Here is a 23869-nt window from a genome sequence, read left to right as displayed (position 1 = left end):
ATGTATTAATACGCCTCTTATAAGAAGATGATCCATATTGCCTGAAAAAAAAGCATTCATTCAGTCCCCAGCGACGACCACTACTGCTGGCCGCACGCCCGCTCATGCTAAGCGCTTCGACTTAGAGTAGCTAGCAGTCAAAGGGTTATAAATCAAAGCTTTACTTTTTATTATATATCATTACTAAAATGACCGCTTTACCGAATGAAAGTTTTTAATCTAATAATGGAACACGCGAGATATGTCGTTTGTGGCAATAGACGAACGGTACTACAGTACAGCATAATAATACGTCTGTGATCTTGTACAAGCAGTTTCGTCGTCGCGAGATAACACGTCCATGCCAACGAAGCGGTTCAATAATTATGACATTCAATTAAATAAATAGAAATTTTAGACAATCGATATACATACATATATACATATACTTAATACTAGCAAAAAAATAAAATTAAGATTACTTTTAAAACTTGATAATTATTAATCGTGTGATTGTATTTTTTCTTTTCTTTCTTTCTGTTATTTTTTTTCTTTTTTCATTTTTTCCCCTTCGTTTGTTTCCGTTTCTTCCTCAACCAAACAACATTTTGTGTTTTTACGTTCCAATAAAAAAAAAAAAAACCAAAAACACCAATTTTCTTCTTCCTTTTTTTTTCTTAACATTTTTGTTCTTCTTTCTTTCCTTTGGTACAAATTAATGAAGCAGGCCTTGCAACATGGCACGTTACCGGTGATCGAAGTAACGCAGGTGGTGTCGTCGGTTCCGTAGCTGGTGCACCAGGAGCAACGGTGCAGGATGAAGTCTTCCTTGCAGCTCAGGAGGCCGCAGAACAGGCCCACCGGGAATCACAAGGTAGGCTCATCATCTTCATTTATTTAATATGTCTGGCCCACCGTAACAATAGGCACTACTTACTACTACTACTCTACTACTACTACTACTGCTACTACTACTATTGTGAATGTGTGGGATGATTATTTATTTATAATAATCATCATCCCTTCACCGATTCATTAACAGTTAGTAAAATTATTCTTTTTTTAATGTTATTATGATTATTAACACCCTAGATGGTTGTTTGTTCTATTACAAAATTTACAATCATACAAAAATACAAAAAAATATATATATATATATATGTACATATATATTAGTTTTTGTTAAGCAACAATGATGATTGGATATAAATTATATTTTTTTTTCAATCAAAATTTGATAAAATAATCATTACTTCTTATTAATTATATTTGTATTTTTTTAATTTTTTTTTTTGCTAAATTATTTTCGTACTTTTATAATTATTATTATTATTGTTTTAAAAGTTAGATTAACAATTAAAGTAATTTACATACCTATGTATATATGTAGTGTATATATATATATATTACGAAAGATTGGATTGAAGGAAGGAATATATTTGATATATAAAAATTATTATATATTATGAACAAAATCAAATGAAAATATAATTATATAACGAAGAGAGAGTGCCAATTGCGCAGGTTCGCCAGGTTGGTTTTTTTTTGTTCTATTTAAAAAAAAAAAAGGGAGAAAAATATATATAATCTATATATATATATATTATTTTTCCCTTTCGCTGTCGGATAACGTGGTACAAACTTAGAATTCCGGGTATGTTCAAGAGTAGCACGGTCTCTGAAAAATAAAAACAAATAAGATAATTAATCGAAAAAGAAACAAATGAAACCAAAACGACATATACATACTTGTATTATATATATATATGAGATATGTGACGAAACACACACATTATAAAACACATACACATATATGAACACATTTATGTATATATATATATATATATTTATTCACAAGGTATGTAGTTTAAAAAGAAAATATATTTATATATTTTACTTACATACTTATAATCCTTTAATAATACACGTACACGTATTACACATACGTTAATTACATATATACAACTTTTTATCTATCTAAATATATAATTTTAATTTTTATTTTCAAACAGAAATAATGAAAATATTTTAAACGAGCGACGTTACGATTGCGCACCCCAATGAAAATGTGTTGCAACGAAAGAACAAGATTTTAGATTTTTCTTCCGCTTCTTCTTCTACTGTATATAAAAAAAGTAACTTGTTCATTTATCTTAATCTATTATCTGTATTTTTTGGTTTCTTTACTGTGTGCTGCTGGTTGTGTAATATTTTTCCTATCTAGTTTTTTGGTTTTTTTTCTTCATTCGTTCATGACATATTTTGTTGGAATGTACAACGCGTGACGTCGCTTAGTTTAAATTTGTCCTCTCTCTCCTTCAAACAAAAGGAACATACTAAAGAAGAGAGGAGAAGAAAAAGAGAGCCAACCAAACCTACTCTCTACAAGGCTCTTTTCAAAAATATCTCTCAACACGCACACATGTCGTACGGAGAAAACTTATATTTCAATCATTTTACAATTAGATATTATTATTACAAGTAATTAGTATAAATATTCGAATTTGAATATTTAAGTATATTTTCAAAATAGATTTTTCTTTTTATTCCTCTTCCATTACTATTACTATTTACTACTACTACTACTACTACTACTATTTCTACTACTTCTTTTTATTATTATCAATGGAATGATTTAAAATTAATTTAAAATATGAATATATTATATGAAGGATTAGATCAAATTGGATATAAATTAAATGAAATAATTAATTAAGGTAAATAATGATTAACATCAAAAAGGTAAATCCCTCCTCCTAAGTATAAATAATTATTAAATTAATTAGAACAAAAATGGGATAATTTGAGAAATTAACGATTACGAATGATTTCTAATTTTTATCAATTATTATTAAATTAATAAATAAGAAATTGTTTATAAATAATTATCGAATTAAGCGTGTTGAAACTCTCTTGATTGGTGTGCAAATATTTGATAAAATAACCATTAATATTATTTCCTTCTAATGCAGATAATGCAATAGTAGAGAAAAGGTGTGTTTCTGCAATGCAGTTTTAAAATGGATGTTGTTCTCATCTTTTTGACGTCATTCATCCTCAATGAAATTTCAACAACTGCAAATTAGATCTTCTTCTTCTTCTTCTTACTCAGCTGTTCATTGTCCTAATTAATATTGGACACGATAAATATTATCTTTCTCAATCCAGGAGTTTATTATACAAATTTTCTTGATCAATCAATCAATCAATCAATCAATCAATCATCAATTTCTATTTTCAGTAATTTTACTTTATTACTGAAATTTCTACGACGAATTAATCAACTTGTCATCGAACATAAACAAAAATTGATTATCTTTCTTTCTTATCGATCAGAGAACAATTTGTTCCTGATCATAATATGTTATCCCTTTAAACAGAAGAAGAAACAAAGATTCGATTAGAAATTGTACAGAGTATAATAATTCTAATCATGTGTGTATATATATCTATCTATTTTTAGATATCACTCTGTGTGTATTTGAAAATGATTATTATAGTAGGTGTGTGGTGGGTTTTATCATAGATTAGAATGAGATTTTTCATTTTCTTGATGTTGATGATGACACATACTCCTTTTATTAATGGTCATCGAACCGCATCAAAGATTATACCCTATAATCACTATTATTATTATTATTATTATTATTATTACTACTATTATTACCGATTAGGTAATAAGTGTGTTTGGTCTTTGGGCCAATTGCCAACATTAAAATTGATTTTTATACATGAGAAAAGAATATATGTTTCTTTTCTGTTGTCAGCTAATTATCTTCTTCATCTTCTTCTTCATCATCTTCTTCATCTTCTTGATTTTTTATACTTATTTTCTTGTTGGTTGCATATGCCAATAACAACATAACAGCTGCTGCATCATTTATTAAGCAAGCAAGCAAGCAAGCAAGCAAGTAAACAAGCACAGATGGGTTTGTTTATCATCAAATCTATGCTAATCGTAGAATTTTCTTTAGGTTCTTTCCCCCTCCCCTGCCCTTCATCTTTCAACAAAAAATTCCTCTTATTTATATATTCACAAGATAGAATTGAATTTAATACGACCTATCAATGTACAAATGTATCATAGATAACTTTTGTTATCTTTGAATAAATTAATCTCCCAAAATGGTTTTTTTATTAGGACAAATTATATCAGACCCAAGTAGGGGAGGAGGGGGTATATTCTTCACATTTATCCATTTAAAAAAAAAGATAAAACACAAAGAAGGTGTTTTGATTGAAATAATTAATTAGGACAACCACCACCACCACCACCACCAACAACAATAACAACAACACAAACAACACCCTTCATCTTGAGAGTTAAACACCAAATTTGATTTCCTGTACTTTCTTCTTTTTTTTTTTTATAGGACACGTATTAAAAGTTGAGTATGGGTGTGTAAGGATTAGGGGGGAGGAGGGACATTTTTCTAGCATTGACACACGTCATTGTTTTATATAGATTTTTTTTTCTTTGCTATTAAATCAAATGAAAATTAGTTAATATTTGATTTTTATTTTTATATATATTATATATATATAGAAAAGTATATTAGAGTTTAGTAGTTAGATGATTACTTCAGTTGAAAACTGAGGTAATCCAACGTGGGAAAACAAGGTAATTCAGGAGAGAGAGGAGCGACTTTCTCTGTCAATGCTAGCAATTATGATGCCCGTTCAAATGATTTCAAACACAATTTTATATATATGATGACTTACTGGATACTCTCACTCGTTAATAATATTATTATGCATATATATATATAATAATAATAAATTAAATTTAAAGAAATGTTGTCATTAAAAGATCGTGTGAAACTACTTTGCATTGTTCTTTTTATTTTTTTTTATTTTAGGAATGTTTGTGTTGTGTGTCTCCCTTTTTAATATTCGCATTTGACAATTGACAAGGAAAAGGGGGAGGTACACGGGTGTGCAAATAAATAATATATATATAAAAAAATAAATAAATAAACGGACGATGCTCGCATTGATGGCGGAGGTCGTTTTTTTCACCGTCAGAGACTTTGTTACCTTGAATGGTTTTTTATTATTATTATTATTATTATTATTATTATTATTATTATTATTATTAGTTATTATTATTATATACAGTTTTTGTTTTAAAATACATAATACCTATACTATTCGACAAAAGATCTCTATTTGAAAGACGAATAATAAAAATATGAAATAATTAAAATTAAAAATTAAATCTATCGATCATTTTTGTCAATTAATTTATTTTTATTTTTTATTTGGTAAATTTATCGACGGTTTAAAATTAAAAATGTTCTTTCAAATTACAATATTTTCACTGGAATACGTAAGATTTTAAAAGAGATTTTTTTTTCTTTTCTTTTTTTCTTTTTTTTTTTATTGCAATTAGATCTTTCTTAATTTATTTGAAAGAAATTTGTCGTATTATATTCAATGTTCTATTCGAATTGAAATTTAATTTTTTTAATTTTTGTTTTTATTTAAAGTCAGGTTTTTTTTTATTATTATTAAAATTATAAAGAAAGAAAGAGATAGAGTGAATGTGTCGATTGTATGTGCGATTAGTGCGTATGTCTATGTGTGAAAGAAAGATTAGTTGAACAAATAGAATAAAATACATGATACACGCGCGTGCTCAGTATACTTAATTAGTTATTATTAATATTATTATTATTGTTATTATAATGATTATAATAATGATCCATAAAAAAAAAAACAATTCGTGCCGTAAATTGGATTAGAACCGGATTTTGTGCCACGTTGTTCCCAGCAAACCAAAAATTGTTTGGAAAAGAAAAAAAAAAATGAAAGATCAATTATTTTTCTCTCATTTTTTTTTCCTCTCTTTACATATACATATCTATCTATATATATATATATTTAAATATAAATGTCCGTTTTAAAAAAGAAAAGAAAAAAAAAAATTGAGACCACACGTTTGGGGCAATGGTAAAACAAAGTTTATTTCGAAAGTGTTATATCACCCGAATAAATTAGATTAAATAAAAGTAATTAAAAAGAAAAAAAATTGTATTATAAATGAATTTATAATTACAAATATTTGAAGATAATAACACAATTATTGAAGAACAAAAAAAAAGTGTATATTAATGGTGTGACGGTGTTTTTCGTTGTACACTTTCAACGATAACTTTTAATTGCCATTGAACCTGGACGAGATATATACAAAAAAAAAAAAAAAAAGAAAAACCCTTTCGGATCCCAGAGTAAAAAAAAAAAAATAATTTAAGAAAAAGAAACAACAAGAAAAAGATATTACCAACAAAAGTATATAATAATCCCCCAAAAAATGACAAAAAAAAATGACCAAAAAAAAAAGAAAAAATAATTAAGAGATATTATACACACACTGTCCCAACCCCCCCTCTCATTTTTTGCTGTCGTGGGCGTGACTTCTTTTTTGTTCGTTATAATTCTGTTTTTATTTTTTTTTTTTTTTTTTTTTTAATTATTACTATATTTAATTATTCATTTATTTATATTTACTGTTGTTCAAACCCATACGAGAACAAAATAATTTTTGTATTTTCCATTTTTTTTTTTTTTCATATATATATTCCAAATTAGTATTTAAAAATTTCTCTCCTCTTTCTTTTTATTTGTAATATTTGAAATTATATAAATAGAGTTCACGTTGGGTAATATTAACAGTAAAGAAGAAAAAAAAGAAAAACATATTACAACTTGTAAATACTAGAGATTAATTGATAAATAAAAAAAAGATAGAGTGTTATTAATTATATATATATATAAGTAATTAAGTGACGAACAAGAAATATGGTCACGTATAAAAATTTGTCTAATTTGCCTAATACGTACGATTAATAATATATAAATCGTGCGATCAGCCATTATTTGTCTTCCACGAGCAAACGAAATCAATCGTTAATTAATAATACAGTCCCATAAAAAAAAATATATATATATATATATTTTTTTTAAATGTATATATATATATATTTTTATATATAGTATATATAGATATATATGTTTGTGTGCCGAGTACGCGCATACGTGTACAGAAATCACGATGTGTGTACCCTTAATGACACTACATATATATGTTCATATATATATATGTATTAATATAAAAAGAAACAAATAATATTTTTTCTTTCTCCCTTGTGTCCATATATCCGTGTATGCGTAATACACTCTCGATAGTTTTTAATTCCATTGCGTTGTGCCATTTTTTGCGTAATTCGTCTTGCATGCCACGCTTTCCTTCGGTAGTGTAATTTACACCTTTTTTAACTTTTACGGAAATGCAGGAGAGACGCGTCCTTATTTATTTATTTATTTATTTATTTATTTATTTATTCGTGTCATTCTTTTTTTTTATTTTTACTTTATACCCGTGTGTGTTGCTTCTATGTGCACATATATGCATTTATATATATATGTGTGTACTTTTTTATAACACGCACACTGGTATAATGTTGAAATAAAAAGTATAAACAAATAAAAATAAAAAGAAAAAGATTTATACGCCCACTCTTGCATCTCCGGCCATTTTTTTTACTAACCCACGTGTACATAACTCGCTTATTTGTTCGTAACGCATAAAACATTCAGATATTTGATTATTAACCCGATTACATATTACCTATATTGCTCTCTTTTATATATATACTTATTATATAATAGCACACACATATATATGTATACGTAAATTATGTATGGATATATATGTGTGAGCATTTATTTCTCTCTCTATCTATATATATATATATATATATTATTTTATATATATTAATATATAAAGAGAAATATCATATATATATATACACACATACACATACTTGGTATATATAAATATGTATGTAAACATATATTTATAATACTGTTTCTTCTCTACTTCTCGTCCTATATATATATATGTATGTTATAATTGCATATGTATATATATATGTATATATATATTTATATATATTTATATTTAATTAAATATATATAAATTACTTTTTTTCTACGAATTTACATATTATTATTAAAATATTATGATAATTATTATTATTATTATTATTATCATTATTATTATTATTATTGTTATTATTATGATTATTATTATTATTATTATGATTATGATTATGATTATTATTATTATTATTATTATTATTATTATTATTATCATTATTGTCAGTATATTATTCTACTCATGGTATTGTACTTTCTCGTTATATTAGACTTTCGTTGTTGTTGTTGTTGTACCATGCCATGTCACGACTTTTGCTCTTGTAAATTATCTTTCTCCCTCTTCTGTCTTTTTTTATCCTCCGAGTGTTTAGGAGAGAGAGATGATCGAAAAAGAAGAGAGTTGTTCTATTTTTTTTTATTTTTTTTTTTAACGCATATTACAAAATGCATACATATTTAACGAAAAAAAAAAAAAAAGAAACAGAAACATTTTCGTACAAAGTTTTTTTTTCATATCTCGCGTTATGTGATATTACATACATATTTATATATATTTATATATATATAAAATACATATTAAAAAAGAAAAAACTAAATGAGAGAATAATGAAAATATCGAGAGGGAAAAAAAATTCGCGATTTTTGCGTGTGGTGAGAAGAAGAAAAAAATGTTGTGCGCGGCCACGGTCGAACGATTTTTCGATCGGGGCCTGCTGCCGCCACCGTCGCCGCCGCCGCCGCCGCCATTTGGCCCTTCCCTCGGTCAAGGGCTGCCATTTTCTTTGCTAATATTTTTTTCCTTCCTCTTATCTTCTCTGCTCTTTCTCTTCTTCTCTTTCTCTCTCTCTGTTTCTTTTCACCCTAGACAACAACCCTCATTCTCTTCCACTCTCCCCCCCCACTATTTGTTTTCTTTCTCATATTCTTATCTCCCAAATTTCTGTTTCTTTTCCTTTTTCTTTTTCTTTTTCTTTTGTGATTCAATGAAGTAATTTTTACCTTCATTGAATATTACAAATTATATTTCCTTCTCGTGACAAAAATACGACACGCGACACACGCGGTTTTTCAAATTGTTTGTATATATATTTGTTCGAAAAAAAAACAAATATATGAAGAAGAAAAGAAGAATGTGTTTAAAATGAATGAAGTAAAAAGTGAAAAGAGTTAAAAAATTATGAAGAAAAAGGAAGAAAGTGAAGAAGATGACTTTTACTGCAGCAACGATGCCGTCGCGACGCCATGTTTGCTTTTTTTCGAGCATCACGCCTTTTGCGTAGGTGATCGAATTATTATTTCGTATTTTTTCTTTTCTTTTTTTTCTTTCTTTTTTTTTTTTTTTTCTTATAAACGGGTCCGTGTTATTTGTGTGATTAATATTATTGGTTGTTTTTTGTGTGTTTGTGTAATTTTTCGGTTCGGTTGTATATTTTTTTTTTATTCGCACTTTGCGCTTTCGTTGGCCATTTTGTCTCGAGAGCTGCCACGGGTTTTTTTTCTTTTATGAAAAATTTGTTTTTAATCTCTCTCTCTCTCTTCTTCTCTCTCTCTCTCTCTCTCTTTCTCTTTCTCTTTCTCTCTTTCTTTATATCATTTATAAAAGAGAGAAGGGGGAAAGCAAAATAATTTGTTCTTCTTTTTCTTTCGATTACAAATTTGAATTTTGGCGCGCATTTTTCTGCGCGACTCGCGACATTTCTTTCTTTTTTTTTTTTTCTTTCTCGGTATTATTACTTTTTTTACTTTTTTTTTTTTTTTTTATTTTTCTTTCTCATAATATTTTTTTTTGTCTTGTCTGTCTTTTATTTTAGTTAACGAATTATTTTTATGGGGATTTTCGGTAAGACGACGTATGATGAATCCACGAGATTTGATAGACACAAGAATATGTCGTTGTGGTTGGTAAGAACATATTTTTCTGGTAAAAAAAATAAAAATGGTAAAGTATATGGTATTAGGGAGAAAAAAAACATCAAGGTAAATTTGACTGATTTTGATCAAACAAATTTATAATTGGATTTGACGTTAACACACACGTACTTTTAATCATTTTTTTTTTTATCATTGTGACAATTGTTATTTTCTACTTTTATATTATTATTATTATTATTTTTTTTTTTTTATACTTTTCACAATACATATTGCACTAACTTTTAACATAAATCATACTTACATTTTTATTCTTTTTCTTTCCTCTTTTTTTTTCTATAAATTTTCTATCATTTATTTGTTCACATCGTTAAAGTTGTTCTTTTCTGCTTCTATTTTGTTGTTGTTGTTATTGTTTTTTTTTTCTGTTAAATATCTTGTACTCGTGATTGTTCGTGAAAATTTGATCTGCAAAATAAGTCGAGTTTGGATAATTTCGTTTTTTAATTTTATCATCTCGTCTTATTAAGAACAAAAAAAAAGAAAAAATGATTAACATCATATTTTCAATAACAATCTCGAGTAATAAACACTTTGAATGAATCTGACGAATGTATGAAAGTATAAATGGTGAGAATGTATGAGTAAAAAAAAAATTAATTTATGAATGGTAATGGATGAATGCGAGTGTGAGTGTTGGGGGATGAATGAATCTGACGAGCGAACGAAATATTTTATTTTTAATTTTTTTTTCTTTAAATCTTCTTTTTTTATCTTAATTACAAATATGCATCTAAAAGAAATATTGCATATATTGTTGTGGATATTTTTCGATTTTACGCACTACTTTTTTCTGATTCAAAGTTTGCTGACATAATTTTCAATTGCGCAAGCTTATTGTTTAGAAAAAAGAAATGATAAATATTTTCATTTTTTCTCTCTCTTTGACAAAAGTTGATTTTTTTAGTCCGCATTTTTCGGTACTAAAAAAAAAAAAAAAAATAAGAACTTTTGTTGACGGTCTCGTTTGTTTACGCGTTCATCGTCACACACAGTCCTCCTCCCCCTATTCGAAAAAAAAATCTAAAAACGTGTCGTTGAAAGTTACGAACAAATGTTTAACGACTTTTGCGTTACACTTAAAAATATTGATCTAATGAAAATATCTTTGAGTGTGATCTCGTCATCGGTTCGATTTACATTTCTTTTCTCTTTACAACATTTTGACACGTTTGTTACGTGAGTTTTGTTGGGTTGAGGAGTGACAAAAGTGAAATAAGTGAAATATAATCAGAAAAAATAATAATGTATATCAAAAGGAGGGCGTGATATTTCAACGAGGAAAATAATAATCGGAATTGTTTGAGAAAAATGTTCCTTTTGATATTTTTCTCAAGTTTATTATATTTCCTTGTCGAATAAATCTCGATGACAAATTAAAATAATAATAATAATTATTATTATTATTTGATCATCTCGAAATTTATTCGATCAGTGTTGAATTTTTTTTTCCTCTTGATTATCACGCAGTGTGTTGTGATAAATATACAAAAAGTGCAAGTAGGAAGAAGAAGAAAAAGCAAATTCAGATGACGATGATGATGAAGAAGAAGAAGAAAAAAAATATGAAAGAAAAAAAGAAAAATTCGATGATCGAACGATCTACATTTTTGATCGATCGATCATGAATATTTTTTTTTTTTATTATCCCTAAGGGAAAGAAAAAAAAAGATTCTAGAAATTATTCTAGAATCATCATCTATATTGGGGTACGATGAGAGGAGGAGGAATAAAAGGAGAAGGAGAAACAAGATGTTCAAATTGGTACAGTATTGGTAAACTTTTTTTTTTTTTTTAAATTAAATGTTACAAATTGTTTCTTTTTTTTTCTTCACACAATTCTGATTCTTCATATATTTGAAGATTATAAATTAATCATTTAACTTTTTTCTCTAAATAATTGTGCGAAAATATTCACATTGGTCGATTCGAAGTTATATTATTTCTTAAATAATATTCTTATTATTTTTTTTTTTATATTGTTTTTTAAACAATGAGACACAATTATATTTATTCGTGTTTATTTGTTTAAACTGGCAATATTCTTACAATGTTTCTTTTGTCTAATATTATTGTGTGTGTGTATTTCAGGTATATTATATATATATATATCTCATCATTTTTAATAATTTTATATAATTATTCATTTTTATTCTTTCAGTTCTGTTTTTTTTTTTTTTAATATTATTTTTATGATTTGACAAATGATAATAATAATTTAAAAAAGATTTACACATGGTGTTTTATATCTTTTTCGTATTCTTTAATATTCGTGACAAATTTCCATTACGAATATTTAAAGTTTCGAAATTGATTATCAGAGAGTATATTTGTCATTTTATTATTATCATTATTCAGTATTTTTATTTTGTTTATTTAACTAAATTGTCTCATCTGTTTTTTTATCGCACACAAATTCTTCACATTTTTCATTTTTCATTTTTCATATATTCTTTTACATTTTACACGTGCTAATTGGGTTTAATAATTATTAATTTTCATTACAGATATTTTTTATATTTTTTTATTTATTTATTTATTTATTTATTTAAAGCCTCTTTAATTAGAGTGCTTGATTTATTTTCATCAAATAATAATAATAATCGCGTAATGTAACGATGATCAAATGATTATCCAATAATTCCTATTTGAATTTTTGGATTGACGCGAATTACGAGAAGAAGACAAAAAAGGAAACACAAAGAAGATATCCGCGTGTGTTAAAATGTTTGTGCCTGTGTGTGTTTGTGAATGTTTAATATTTAAAAAAAAATTTTTTTTTGAACCTTTGACATGAAGGAACAAAAAAAAATTTGTTTCGGTAACAGTACGTAAAAATTAATTACAAAAAAAAAATAAATACAAAATGAACGTGTAAGTATTTCATCTTGCGTGTTGTATCGGCACGCTTGATAACCTTTTTCATTTTCTTATTACAATTATTTATATTAATATATTAATATTCTTAATGATAATAAACAAATGATCGATATTTCAAATTGTTTGAATTAACAAACTGCAAATTATATATATATATATATCTTTTTAACACGATTAAACGATGAATAATTTAATAGGAAATTAAAGCAAATATTTAATTTTAAAACTTTGTATATTTTAAAAATAATATCGATCATTTTGTTTTTTATTATTATCGTAAATATCGTTCAATATATATATATATATAATAATAATTATTTGTGTGCAATTATTATAAATTAACTTTATGAACAATTCTATTCCATAGCAACAAAAAGAAAAAAGAAAAGAAATATTCTTTCGATTATTTTGATTAAAATCGTTTGACGATTATTATTCACAACAGGGTTTTCAAAATTAAACAATAATTTTTTTTTTCAATGTTTTTTTTTGTGGTTAGCAATCAAAACGATCAATCGAGTTTAGTTTCTTTTATTTAAATTTTTGGGTTTCTTTCTTTGGACAACAACAAATAAGGGAAACAGATTATACAACAAAACGTTGTGTTAGTAGAACATTAACCAAAAAAAGAAATCATAGTTCGATCGAACACTATTGTTAGTTAATGCGTTATCATTTTATAATATTTTATTTTGTATTTTTTTATTTTTTTTATTTTTTTTTATTTTTTTATTTTTGGAAAGAGAAGCAACGATTATTAAAGTACAATTAAAAAAAAATTTATGAGAATTTTGAAGGGAGAAAAAAAGAATTAAAGAAATGGGGCATCATAAGAAATTAATAATTCCTCCATTTATTACCACATTCATTTTCTCTCAGGAAAATTGGTTAAATTAATAGTCCTAGTTTCTCTTCTGTGTGCGTGTGTGTGTTTGAGTATTACACAACCTCCCAACCTTCATAGAGATACATTTTTTTTTATTTTACATCCGTGTGAAATTTTAGATTTTTTTTTTTTTTTTAATTTTGTTGTTGTTGTAATTTTGATTCCCCTCCTGCTCCTTCCCTTTCTCATTTTTTATTTTTCTACTTTCTCTCTCTCTCTCTTTCTCTCTCTTTTCTTCTTTTTTCCCCTTTCCTTTCTTTTTTTTTTTTTTTTGTTTAAAAACATTTCAGCTCAGCAGAATCTTCTAATTGCGGCACGTGTTCGTACCGTCCATCTACGACGATGACGATGATGATGATGACGATGATGATGATGACGACGATGACGATGATGACGATGACGATGAAGAAGATGATTCCAAATTAGTTTTTTTTTATTCTGGTTTGAGATTCGTTTCTCTTTCTTGTGTGCGTATGTGTGTGAAGGGGTTGGGTGAGTTTGAAGAGTCTCCATTCTTCTGTGCGTCTGTTGTTTGTTTGTTTGTTTGTTTGTTTCATGATTGTCTCTTTCTGTGTGTGTATGCGTGTGCGCGTGGTTAACTAACACTTGTATTCTCGCAAGTTTGTTTAACATTTATTAATTATATTCACATTTTTTTCGTATTTTTTTTTTTTTTTTCTAAAATAATTATCATCATATTCAATTACAAGGTAAAGTTTTGCAATTTGTATCGAATGAAAAAAATATTTGCTCCTTTATTTATTAATTTTTTTTTTTGTAAATTATTTAGATATATTGTTCGTGAAGTATTAAATTAAAATTCGTTTAATAAAGAAAAAAAATTAAATTCACTTGAAAAGGATTTGTTTAATTGGTAGAGATCAAAATTATTGTGGATTATTGTTTGCTTTGATAACACACATTTTATGTGTTACACGTTAAAATATAATTTCAATTGCTATTAAATTTAGAAAAATGTAATTTTAATATAATTTGCAATAAAGTTAAAACAAATGAAATAAAATCCAATTCATTACTCTCGAAGGCGCCAAAGAGTTTCGAAATAGATTTTATTTGATTTGATTTGATTTTTATTTTCAACGAAATTTTCACAAATATGCAAAATCAAATTAACAAACAAGGAGCCTATTTATCAATTAATTGTCGAACTAATAATACGAAAAATCTTATCAATTAAAAATGAATATTTTAAATAATAAACAAAAATCATTCGACGTATGATCAAAAAAATTCTATTAATCATCGCTGCGCAGTGATTATTATTAGAAAATGATTGTACATCGATTGATATTTATTATTCTTCAACATATCCACACATACGTTTTTTATATTGTTAACAAAAATTTTAAATGGGTTCTTTGTAATTGAAAATTATATTTGTGCAAATATTAACAATGATTAATCGTATAAAATAAAAAAAAAGAAAATAACAAAATAACGATTTCGAAGTTTCAATCATAATTCATATAATTGAATCGATCGCTACTAATTACTAAATTATTTTCAAGTGTATGAAAAACATAAGATAAGATTTCACTTTTGAAATAGTTCATATAAAAAAAAAAAAAAAAAACAAACAAATACACACACACACACAACTTTTGGTCTTTGAAATTCCGTGTGTGTTGTTTGTATGTTTGTTGTTCTGTGTGTTTGTATGATTGTGGTTGAGGTTCCAAGTTGCTGAATATAAATTTATTCTTTTATATTATATATATTATTGCAATATATATAATATATATGAAATAATACATTTATACAGTATATTATACATTTGCTGCTGTTCTTTGTACGTTCACCAAAAATATTCTCTCATCATCAATTTTATTCGCAATCTTGGAAAAAATTCATCATTCATTCGGAGAAAACAGCAAGGAATATCATCACGATGATGACTATGATGATCATGATGATGATAATCATGGAAATGATGATGATGCTGATGATTATCATCATTATCATGATGATAAAAGATTATTAGGATCAAGAAGATGACATCACAAATGGAGGGAAGATACAACAACAACAAACTCTGATTCTCTGATGGTGTCGGTCAATCCTATGGGGTGCGTCCTGGTTCTTCTTCTTCTTCTTCTTCATCCCTTCTATAAAGCTGAATCAAATTCAATTTCAAAAGAATAGCCAAAAGCAATTATATCGAAATAATAACGAATTAGAATACAGTATGTTTAAATAATTATTATTATAATAATCGATTATTCGTTATTATATATTTTTTAGTTTCTAAATTTTATATTAAAATTACGATAAATTTTATTTTTTATTTTATTTTATTTTATTTTTTGACTAATTCATGTGGGATGGCCTTTGTGTTCATATTATCAAAATTATTATCGTAATATATGTTCTTTTTTTGTTTTGTTTTAAATTCAAGGATAATATTATAATTTTACTTAAAAAGAGTGATAAATTGTTTTTTGTTTTCTTGTTATCTTCTTATCTTCTTTTATACTTTTATTTTTCAAAATTGCTATTATTTTTCTTTTATTTGTATTCTTAATGTTTTCATTATTATTATTAATATTATTATTATTACAACTATTACAATTTTAATTTTGTTAATATTATTAGTATTAGAAATTATTGTTAAGTTCTATAAGATTAGGAGAGAACATTTTTTTAATTTTCGATGATTGATTATTCAAGCTCGTCCAAAACTTGTTTTCTTTCGTTATAAAACAGTTCAATACTAATTGCAATAATAATATTATTTATTATTAAATTGTATATCTTTTAAAGTTTCAAGTTTGTCCAATTTTTGTTTCGTTTTAATAGTTTAATCAAAGGTAAATATGTTTTATTTATTTGATCATGGTGTAAACAGTTATTTAGAATATAAAAAAGATGATTTAGATGTGATCGATCGATCGTGTCAGGATTAACGTGCGTGATGATCTTAAATTTCAAATGAACAATATCGAATTTACCGAGTTGTTTATTTTTTAAATCAAAGATAAATTCTTCATTTTTTTCTTTTTTTAAATAGAAAGTAAAACGAAGTAAATTCGGTATTGAATATTTTTGAAACATTTATGGTCGTCGGAAAAGTATAACTCTCGTTTTGATTTTCGTTATCGGCGCGAAAATCTCGAGAAGATTCTGAACCGTTTATGGGGAATAAAACAACTGAGAGTGTACCCTTGAATAATTTTTCATTATTCAATGGGGTTGGTTTATCTTTGCTTAATTTATTTTCTTTTTTTTTTTTTTCATAAGTGTACACCTATGTTGTTTTTTATTCAACAAAACTGTCTTCAGGATCGTGTTGCTTTTCTAGTACGTTGATTTCTGACTGCCGAAACGATTGTATCGAACATTTGAAATTGTCTTGTTGTTTATTTGTTTGCCTTTTTTGTTTTTTTTATATTTTTTTTTATTGACAACTTTAATAGATAAAAAAAAAATTAGTCCTATATTACATCGGAATTCAGAAACAAATTAATTGAACAATGCTTGATACTCAACTTTTAATTTAATTTGAAAAAAAGAATTTTTTTTAAAATATATTTTCAATAAAAAAAATGAAAGAGGAAACAATTTATTTTTGGACAGCTTGTGTGAAATATTCGATTATAAATATTTGTTAAAAAATAATTATTGTGTTATTATTTTATTTTCATTCTCTTTCTTCTCATTTTCTTTGTGCCGTTTGATGGAAAATAATTTTTATCATTTTTCAAAAGAAAATTACTAAAAATGTATATACTTAAAATTTGTTTTTTTTTTTTTTATTAAAAGAATTCAACTTTTTTTTACCACATTAAAAGAAAAAATTATTTATCATTAAACGTTTTATTTGTTGTTCCAAAAATGTTTTTATGTTTAAAAAAAATACTTAAATTATATATTAGATTTATTGTAATCAAATGAATTATTATTTGTTGTACGCGATCGAAATTTTTCTTTTAACAAAACTTTGTTTCATATTAAATTGATAACTTTGAAGAATTGATTAAAAAAAAGGCCAATACATTAAAGATTATTGTTAATTAATAACATACACGTTATGAAAATTGTTACAATTATAAATATTTTTAAAAAGATTTATCCTTAACGAAACATTTTTCTTTTTTTCAAATTGTGACACGAAGGAAAAATATTCAAAATTGTAATAAAAAAAAAAAAAATCAAAAGGAGACAAAACAGCGATGTCATTTTAAAAATTTTCAAAATTCAAACAAGTAGTAGATTAAATGCAAAATTATTGGCTATAAAATAGATAAAAAGTATAAAGTTCTTTTTTTTTTGTTTGTTAATGTAAAATATAAACGCACAATATCTGAACCAACAAGCACATTTTAATAATTGCATTGTTAAAATAAAGAAATGACTTTAAAAAAGAAAATTCAAATAGTCTAACTGAATATTTTATTCTCTCTCTATCTCTGACACACATGCATGTACACACATACACAATGTTCTTTTTTTTTAGTATTCTATATTTTAATCAAAAATCCATATAAATAATTAAGTTTTAAATAATAATCAATAAATTCAAATCTAACGAATTCAGTTACATAAAATTAGCAAAAATTAATTCAATTATTTAATTTTTCATTGAACTTTAAACTTTTATAAATTTTTTCTATAATACATTCAATTTGTAAGTTTAACATTAATTGATCAACTAAAGAAAAAAAAAATTAAATACAAAATTTTTATCAAAGTTATTTCATAAAAAAAAAAAGTGAAATAGTATTACAAAAAAGTATTTTAAAGTGTTGAATATCGATTTGAAATTTTGAATATTGAGTTCTTTTTTTCCCTCTTGGTCAAATTATATATATATATATATATTCAAATGAATATTTAAACAGAGTTTTTAAGCATAATGTTTTTTTTTTGAAATATGTTCTTCGATATACACTTAAAAAAAAAAATACACTTATTTGTATACCAATTGCGTCGTATGAAGAAAAAAAAATACAACGAGAGAGGGGTTCTCTCCTAGAAGACAAACAAGAACATTTCTGCTGTTCAAATTGATGATGGAGCCGCAGCCCCCTTCGTGGAGCCCGTCGTCCCCCTCTGGATATTCGAAATAAAACAAAAATCAAAAAAAAAAGAAAAAAAAAGTACAAATAAAGATGATTTTAAATTAAATAAAATTAAATTAAAAAAAAAAAAAAAACGAAAAACCATAAAAGTTAATGTTAATGAAATAATATACTGTCAAATTTATCTTTCCTCTTTCTATGTCTCTTCCTTTTCTATTTTTTTTCTTCTTACTTATTAATTCACTTTATCCCTTAATCCCTTCTTAATCCCTTGGTATAGAACCCTTTCCATTTTTTCCATTATTATTATTATAATTATAATTATTATTATTATTATTATTATTATTATTATTATTATTTTTACTACTATTATTGCATTATTTACGTTTACTAGTATGATTATTATTAATAATATATAGGTAGAATTTAATTTCGTCTTATTTATTTATTTTCCTGTTAGAATTGTCAATATTTTTTGGTCTCAGCGTTTTTCACAGGTAAAGCAAAATTTGTTAATTATTAAAATTGATTTGATTTTATCTTATTTATAATTAAAGTAATGAAATAAATTTATTAACTCTTTGGGACACGGTAGGATTAAAAGTTTCGCACCTTTTTGGTACACCGTAATGCGCACGATGGGGGGACGGTTTTAGTCCCACTTTGAAATATTATTGCAATAGCTACACATTCACATAACTTTATATTTCGTCTTGTTTACCCTAAGCAATTGGTTATTCATTTGGTTATTAATGTTTTTACATTATGCAATACCTTTATTAATAAAAAATATATACCAATTTTGTTTAATTTAAAACTTGCAACATAGGACTATTTTATTATATGAAATTCTGTGCCTCAAAGAGTTAATTTATGAACTATGATTTTTGTTTGAAACAAAATTTGTTAGACTATATAAAAGAATAGTTAAATAATTGAAAAAACATATATACTTTTTAATAAATTATTATTATTATTATTATTATTATTATTATTAACAAAAATGACGTTTGAAATACCTGTGAAGAACGTGTTACTGTCGTTGTATCAAATATATGCTTAACGATTGTATGGTAGCATGATTGTTTTAAAAATGAGGATACATTTTTTTTGATATAAAAGATAAAACACCGTTTCAAAGCTTAACGTTTGATTAAGATTCTTACTATATGATAATTATTATAAATCTTGTGAAAAATTTTCAGTAATAGGGGGTATAAAAAAAAAAGAAATAAATTATTAACCCTTGAACGGTTTGACAATTTTTTTAATGATCAAGTCACATTTATGGTGTTATTATTTATATTAGGAAAATTTATGAGGTTTATGATTTTGGTAATATTTGCTAATGAAAATTTGGAAATTGTTTTTTTTCTATATTGAGATAATACGTTAATAAAAATACAATTAATTAGAAGTGTTTCCTTGAGGGCCGTATTTTTGTTAAAAGATGCTATTTTACATGGAAATTTTTCTAATAGTCTACTTTAATATTTGACGAAGTAAATCTATCAAAAATATGCTAAAAAAAAACGATGAAGTAAAATGAAATTATAGTATTGTGCACTTGAATGGTGGTGGTTGAGGGATGGTATAGGTTTTTCAAAGTTATGAGGGTTGCTCTTAGGGGCATCCAAAAACAAAATTGCGGCCCTGGAGGATGAGGACTTCTACTACAATCCTTTGAACATGTACCAGGTAATTTTTACATCATTTGATTTTAATTAATAAACAAATAAGAATTTTATTCGTTTTTTTTTTTTTAATGACTTGTCTTGTAATAGATTGAATTAAGATAGTAAATTCATGATATAAAAAATAAAATTATTATTATTATTATTATTAACCGTTTGAGGGTTATTATAAAAATTACTCTTAGAAAAATTTCAATGATGTTTCAATTTTCCAACAATATTTAAACAATTTAGAAATTATTCAAATATGATAGATTCATTATTCATGTATTATTTCTATATTATTTTTCAATTCTCCCACTCGTAAAAGTTAGGGTAATTTAGGCATACATGTATGCATAATTGCATAACTGCATAATATATTTGTTATATCGTATTATTACCTAACAATAAAAATGAATATTCAACAATTCCAATAGCATGCAAATGGAATTCCTCAGCACAAGGTACAATGATTATTTATTATTAATTAGGTTGTTCTTAACAATACTTTTTGATAGTTTATAAGAAAAAAAACCTCTTTCTGGTAATAGTAACTGCAGTTATAACATTCTTTTGATTTTCTCCAACCCTTACAAAAAAAAAAATTCTATCTTATAGTTTAAATAAACATTCAATTAGCGTAATCAAACATTAGAAGATAAAAAAAAAATACTTCAATGAATTATTATGGTATTTTTTATTTTTATTTTTTTTTTCATCTTATGACAACGAAAAAAGAGATTGTTCAACGAAATTCTAACGATTAGGAAGATTAGGAGGACGATTAGGAGGATGATTTTGGATGAATTTTGTTTCATTTATTTTTGCGATGCAAATTTTTAACAGGTGTCTTCTACAAACTCTGTATTGCATCAACAACAACAACAACAACAACAGCAACAACCACCGCACCATCGTCGAGTAATCATCGTTCGTAATCCTTCAAAAAAGTTGTTCAGAAAACTTAAATAAATAAAAACACTAGAATAAAAAGAAAAATAATTTATATTAAACGATTTTTGTTTTATTTTTTCTTTTTTTCTTTTCCTTTTTCTTTCTTTCAAGGTGGGTTTGTTTTCTTGTTGTTATTCATTACTTCACCTAATTAAAATTGCTATTTGCATTTCTATTTCTTTCTCTCTCTCTCTCACACACACACACACTCTTTCTCTTTCTCTTTTTTTTTTTAATTAAATTTTTTTCTTTTTTTCAATAAAAATTCACGTTCTCGTAAATACAAAGGATGAGTTGAAAATTCTCGAACCTCTGAAATTTTCTTTTTTTTTCTAAATATATTGTCAAAAATAAAAAGAATTAGTTTGATAACAAAAAAAAAAGTAAAAAGAAAATTCTAAATATTAGGCTCAAATATTTTCAACTCCATCCACGTAAATCTTTTTATTATTAATTTTTTGTTTTTCTTTAAATTATAGAGTAGAATTTTCTCAATCGAAATTTATTATAGAAAAATGTAATAATAAAAATAATAATAAAAATAATAATAATAATAATAATAAAAAAAATAATAATAATAGTAATAATAATGTGTTTAGTAAAACAATATTTATTTATAACCATAAAATTTGATTTTCCTATAAATTATTCTTAACATTGATAATTAGCATAGAATCGAGTTAGTAAGTGGATTGATTGTTGAAACTTAAAATATTCCCAAGACTATGACGTTATGCTTTAAATAATTATTCATTATTGCAATGTTAAAGTAAAATTATTAACAATTATGTAAATGCGATATTAGAATTGTAGAAAATGAATTTGCATGAATAATATTTGATAAAAAGAAAATGTGCTTTCTCGACAAAATTAGGAAAAGAATAGAAAAAAAGCTTATTGTTTCTTAAACAAATAAAAATAACAATAAAAAATTATAATAATTATTATTCATGAGTTTTCATTATATTTCTCGAATGAATGGTTACTTCCTTTTTTTTTCTTTGTAGAGTTGTCAATTATAATAAATCATAAACAAAATAATAATAACAATAATAATAAAATAATAATGGTAATAATTACATAACCCTTTTTACCATGTCTACATATATAATCATCATCATCATCATAATAATAATAGTAATAATAATAATAATAATAACGCCGTATTTATATGGAATGGATGTGTGAATTTTTTTATTTTTAAATTCATATTTTTTTTTTTTTTTCAATTTTTAACTTATGGGTGTTACACTATACAAGGAGGCATATTTTACGTTGGGTTAATCTAATTAATTTCTAAGCGGCAAAACAAATATACAACGATAAAAAAAAAGAAATTAATCGATACACTAATTTAATCATTTTCATAACTATTGTTAATTATGTATTAGTCATATTGGAACATTAGCATGCATATATATACCTATAAATATATATATATACACGACACAAATATACATTTAATTTTATATATATATATATTTATAACAAAGGCTCTTTTTTATTTTTTTTATTTCAATAACCAAAAACTGCGTTGGAAGATTATCCGTTGATTTCATAATTTCCAAATGTTTTTAACATGTTTTCTATCATTTCATAATTTTAATAAATAAAGGTTATTAGAAGAACACACAAAGGAATGGAATTATAGCCTTCCTGCGCAGTTTTTAATTTAATTTCGTGTTATCGTCCATACGCTTTTGGCTCTAGCTTTTTCTTTTTTTTTTATTATAAAAACTTACCTTTCGCGTTTCCATCTCTCTCTCTCTCTCTCTCTCTTTCTCTCTCTCTTTCTCTCTTTCTCTCTCTCTTTTTCTCTAATTTTTTTTTATTTGTGTAAGTACAATCTATCGATCACTTGTCATGCGCATAATTGCATATATAAATCTATAAATCCATGCGTACATTTACATACCTCTATATACATATATATATATGTATAATTTTTGTGCCTTTTCATTATTTATCTCGGCTATAGCTATTATTTCTTTCAAAAATCAATATCATTAAAAATAAGTTGTTAAATGAAGGAAGGAAAAGGAAAACCTTTCACTTATTCTTTTTTTTCTCTCTCTCTCTCTCTCTCTCTCTTTCATTTCCGTTCTGTTTTAATTTGAACACACACATACGTACACATACGAACACATTATAAATATCAATGAATTAATGAAAAAAAAAAGAAGTATAAAAGGGATGGAAAAAAAAAAGAAAAAAAAAGAAGAACCCATATGTAAAAAAGCCTCCCTGTATGCTTGCAGCTCACCCAACCATCAAGGGTGGTGTTCCCAGTGGTGGTGAGCACAAATTTCAATGTGTCATGTGTGGTCGTGGATACAGATCGCGTTCATCCCTTACGCGACACTCCAAATATGAATGCGGTGGTCTTGGATCCAGGTATACGTTCATCTGCACACTTTGTGGCAAGTACTTCTGCAGAACGGATCATCTCAAACAACATATTCTTAACATCCATTGTGGATTCATGGCCAAATAGCCGAACTTTTCTATTACCACCATGATTCTTTACATCTCGTCAGGGTTTTATATTTTTTCGTCATCACTCATCATTATCAAGTTCACCGCCA

The 23869-nt window shown here is 25.4% G+C and overlaps 1 protein-coding gene and 1 long non-coding RNA gene across 10 annotated transcripts in view; both read left to right on the top strand.

Annotated features, from left to right (window-relative positions):
• The window catches only part of LOC107067521 (piggyBac transposable element-derived protein 4), an 85764-nt gene that overhangs the window by 17901 nt on the left and 43994 nt on the right, over positions 1–23869 (top strand). For 8 of the 9 annotated variants that reach the window (XM_089179529.1, XM_089179530.1, XM_089179527.1 and 5 more), the window contains exon 6: positions 704–853. In XM_089179529.1, coding sequence (XP_089035655.1) covers positions 704–853 — 150 coding nt within the window. The remainder of the gene's footprint in view (positions 1–703; positions 854–23869) is intronic. The other variant, XM_089179528.1, reaches the window with a different exon arrangement.
• On the top strand, positions 8092–23466 carry LOC149033424 (uncharacterized). The gene is made up of 2 exons (XR_016178940.1): positions 8092–20794; positions 21177–23466. It is a non-coding gene; the product is annotated as an uncharacterized LOC149033424 (long non-coding RNA).

The sequence above is a fragment of the Polistes dominula genome, unplaced genomic scaffold (assembly GCF_049000335.1).
Source record: "Polistes dominula isolate Pdom_NZ unplaced genomic scaffold, Pdom_raw_medaka contig_27, whole genome shotgun sequence".
In the NCBI taxonomy this organism is placed as follows: Eukaryota; Metazoa; Arthropoda; class Insecta; order Hymenoptera; family Vespidae; genus Polistes; species Polistes dominula.
This window is presented reverse-complemented; position numbering and strand designations above follow the sequence as displayed.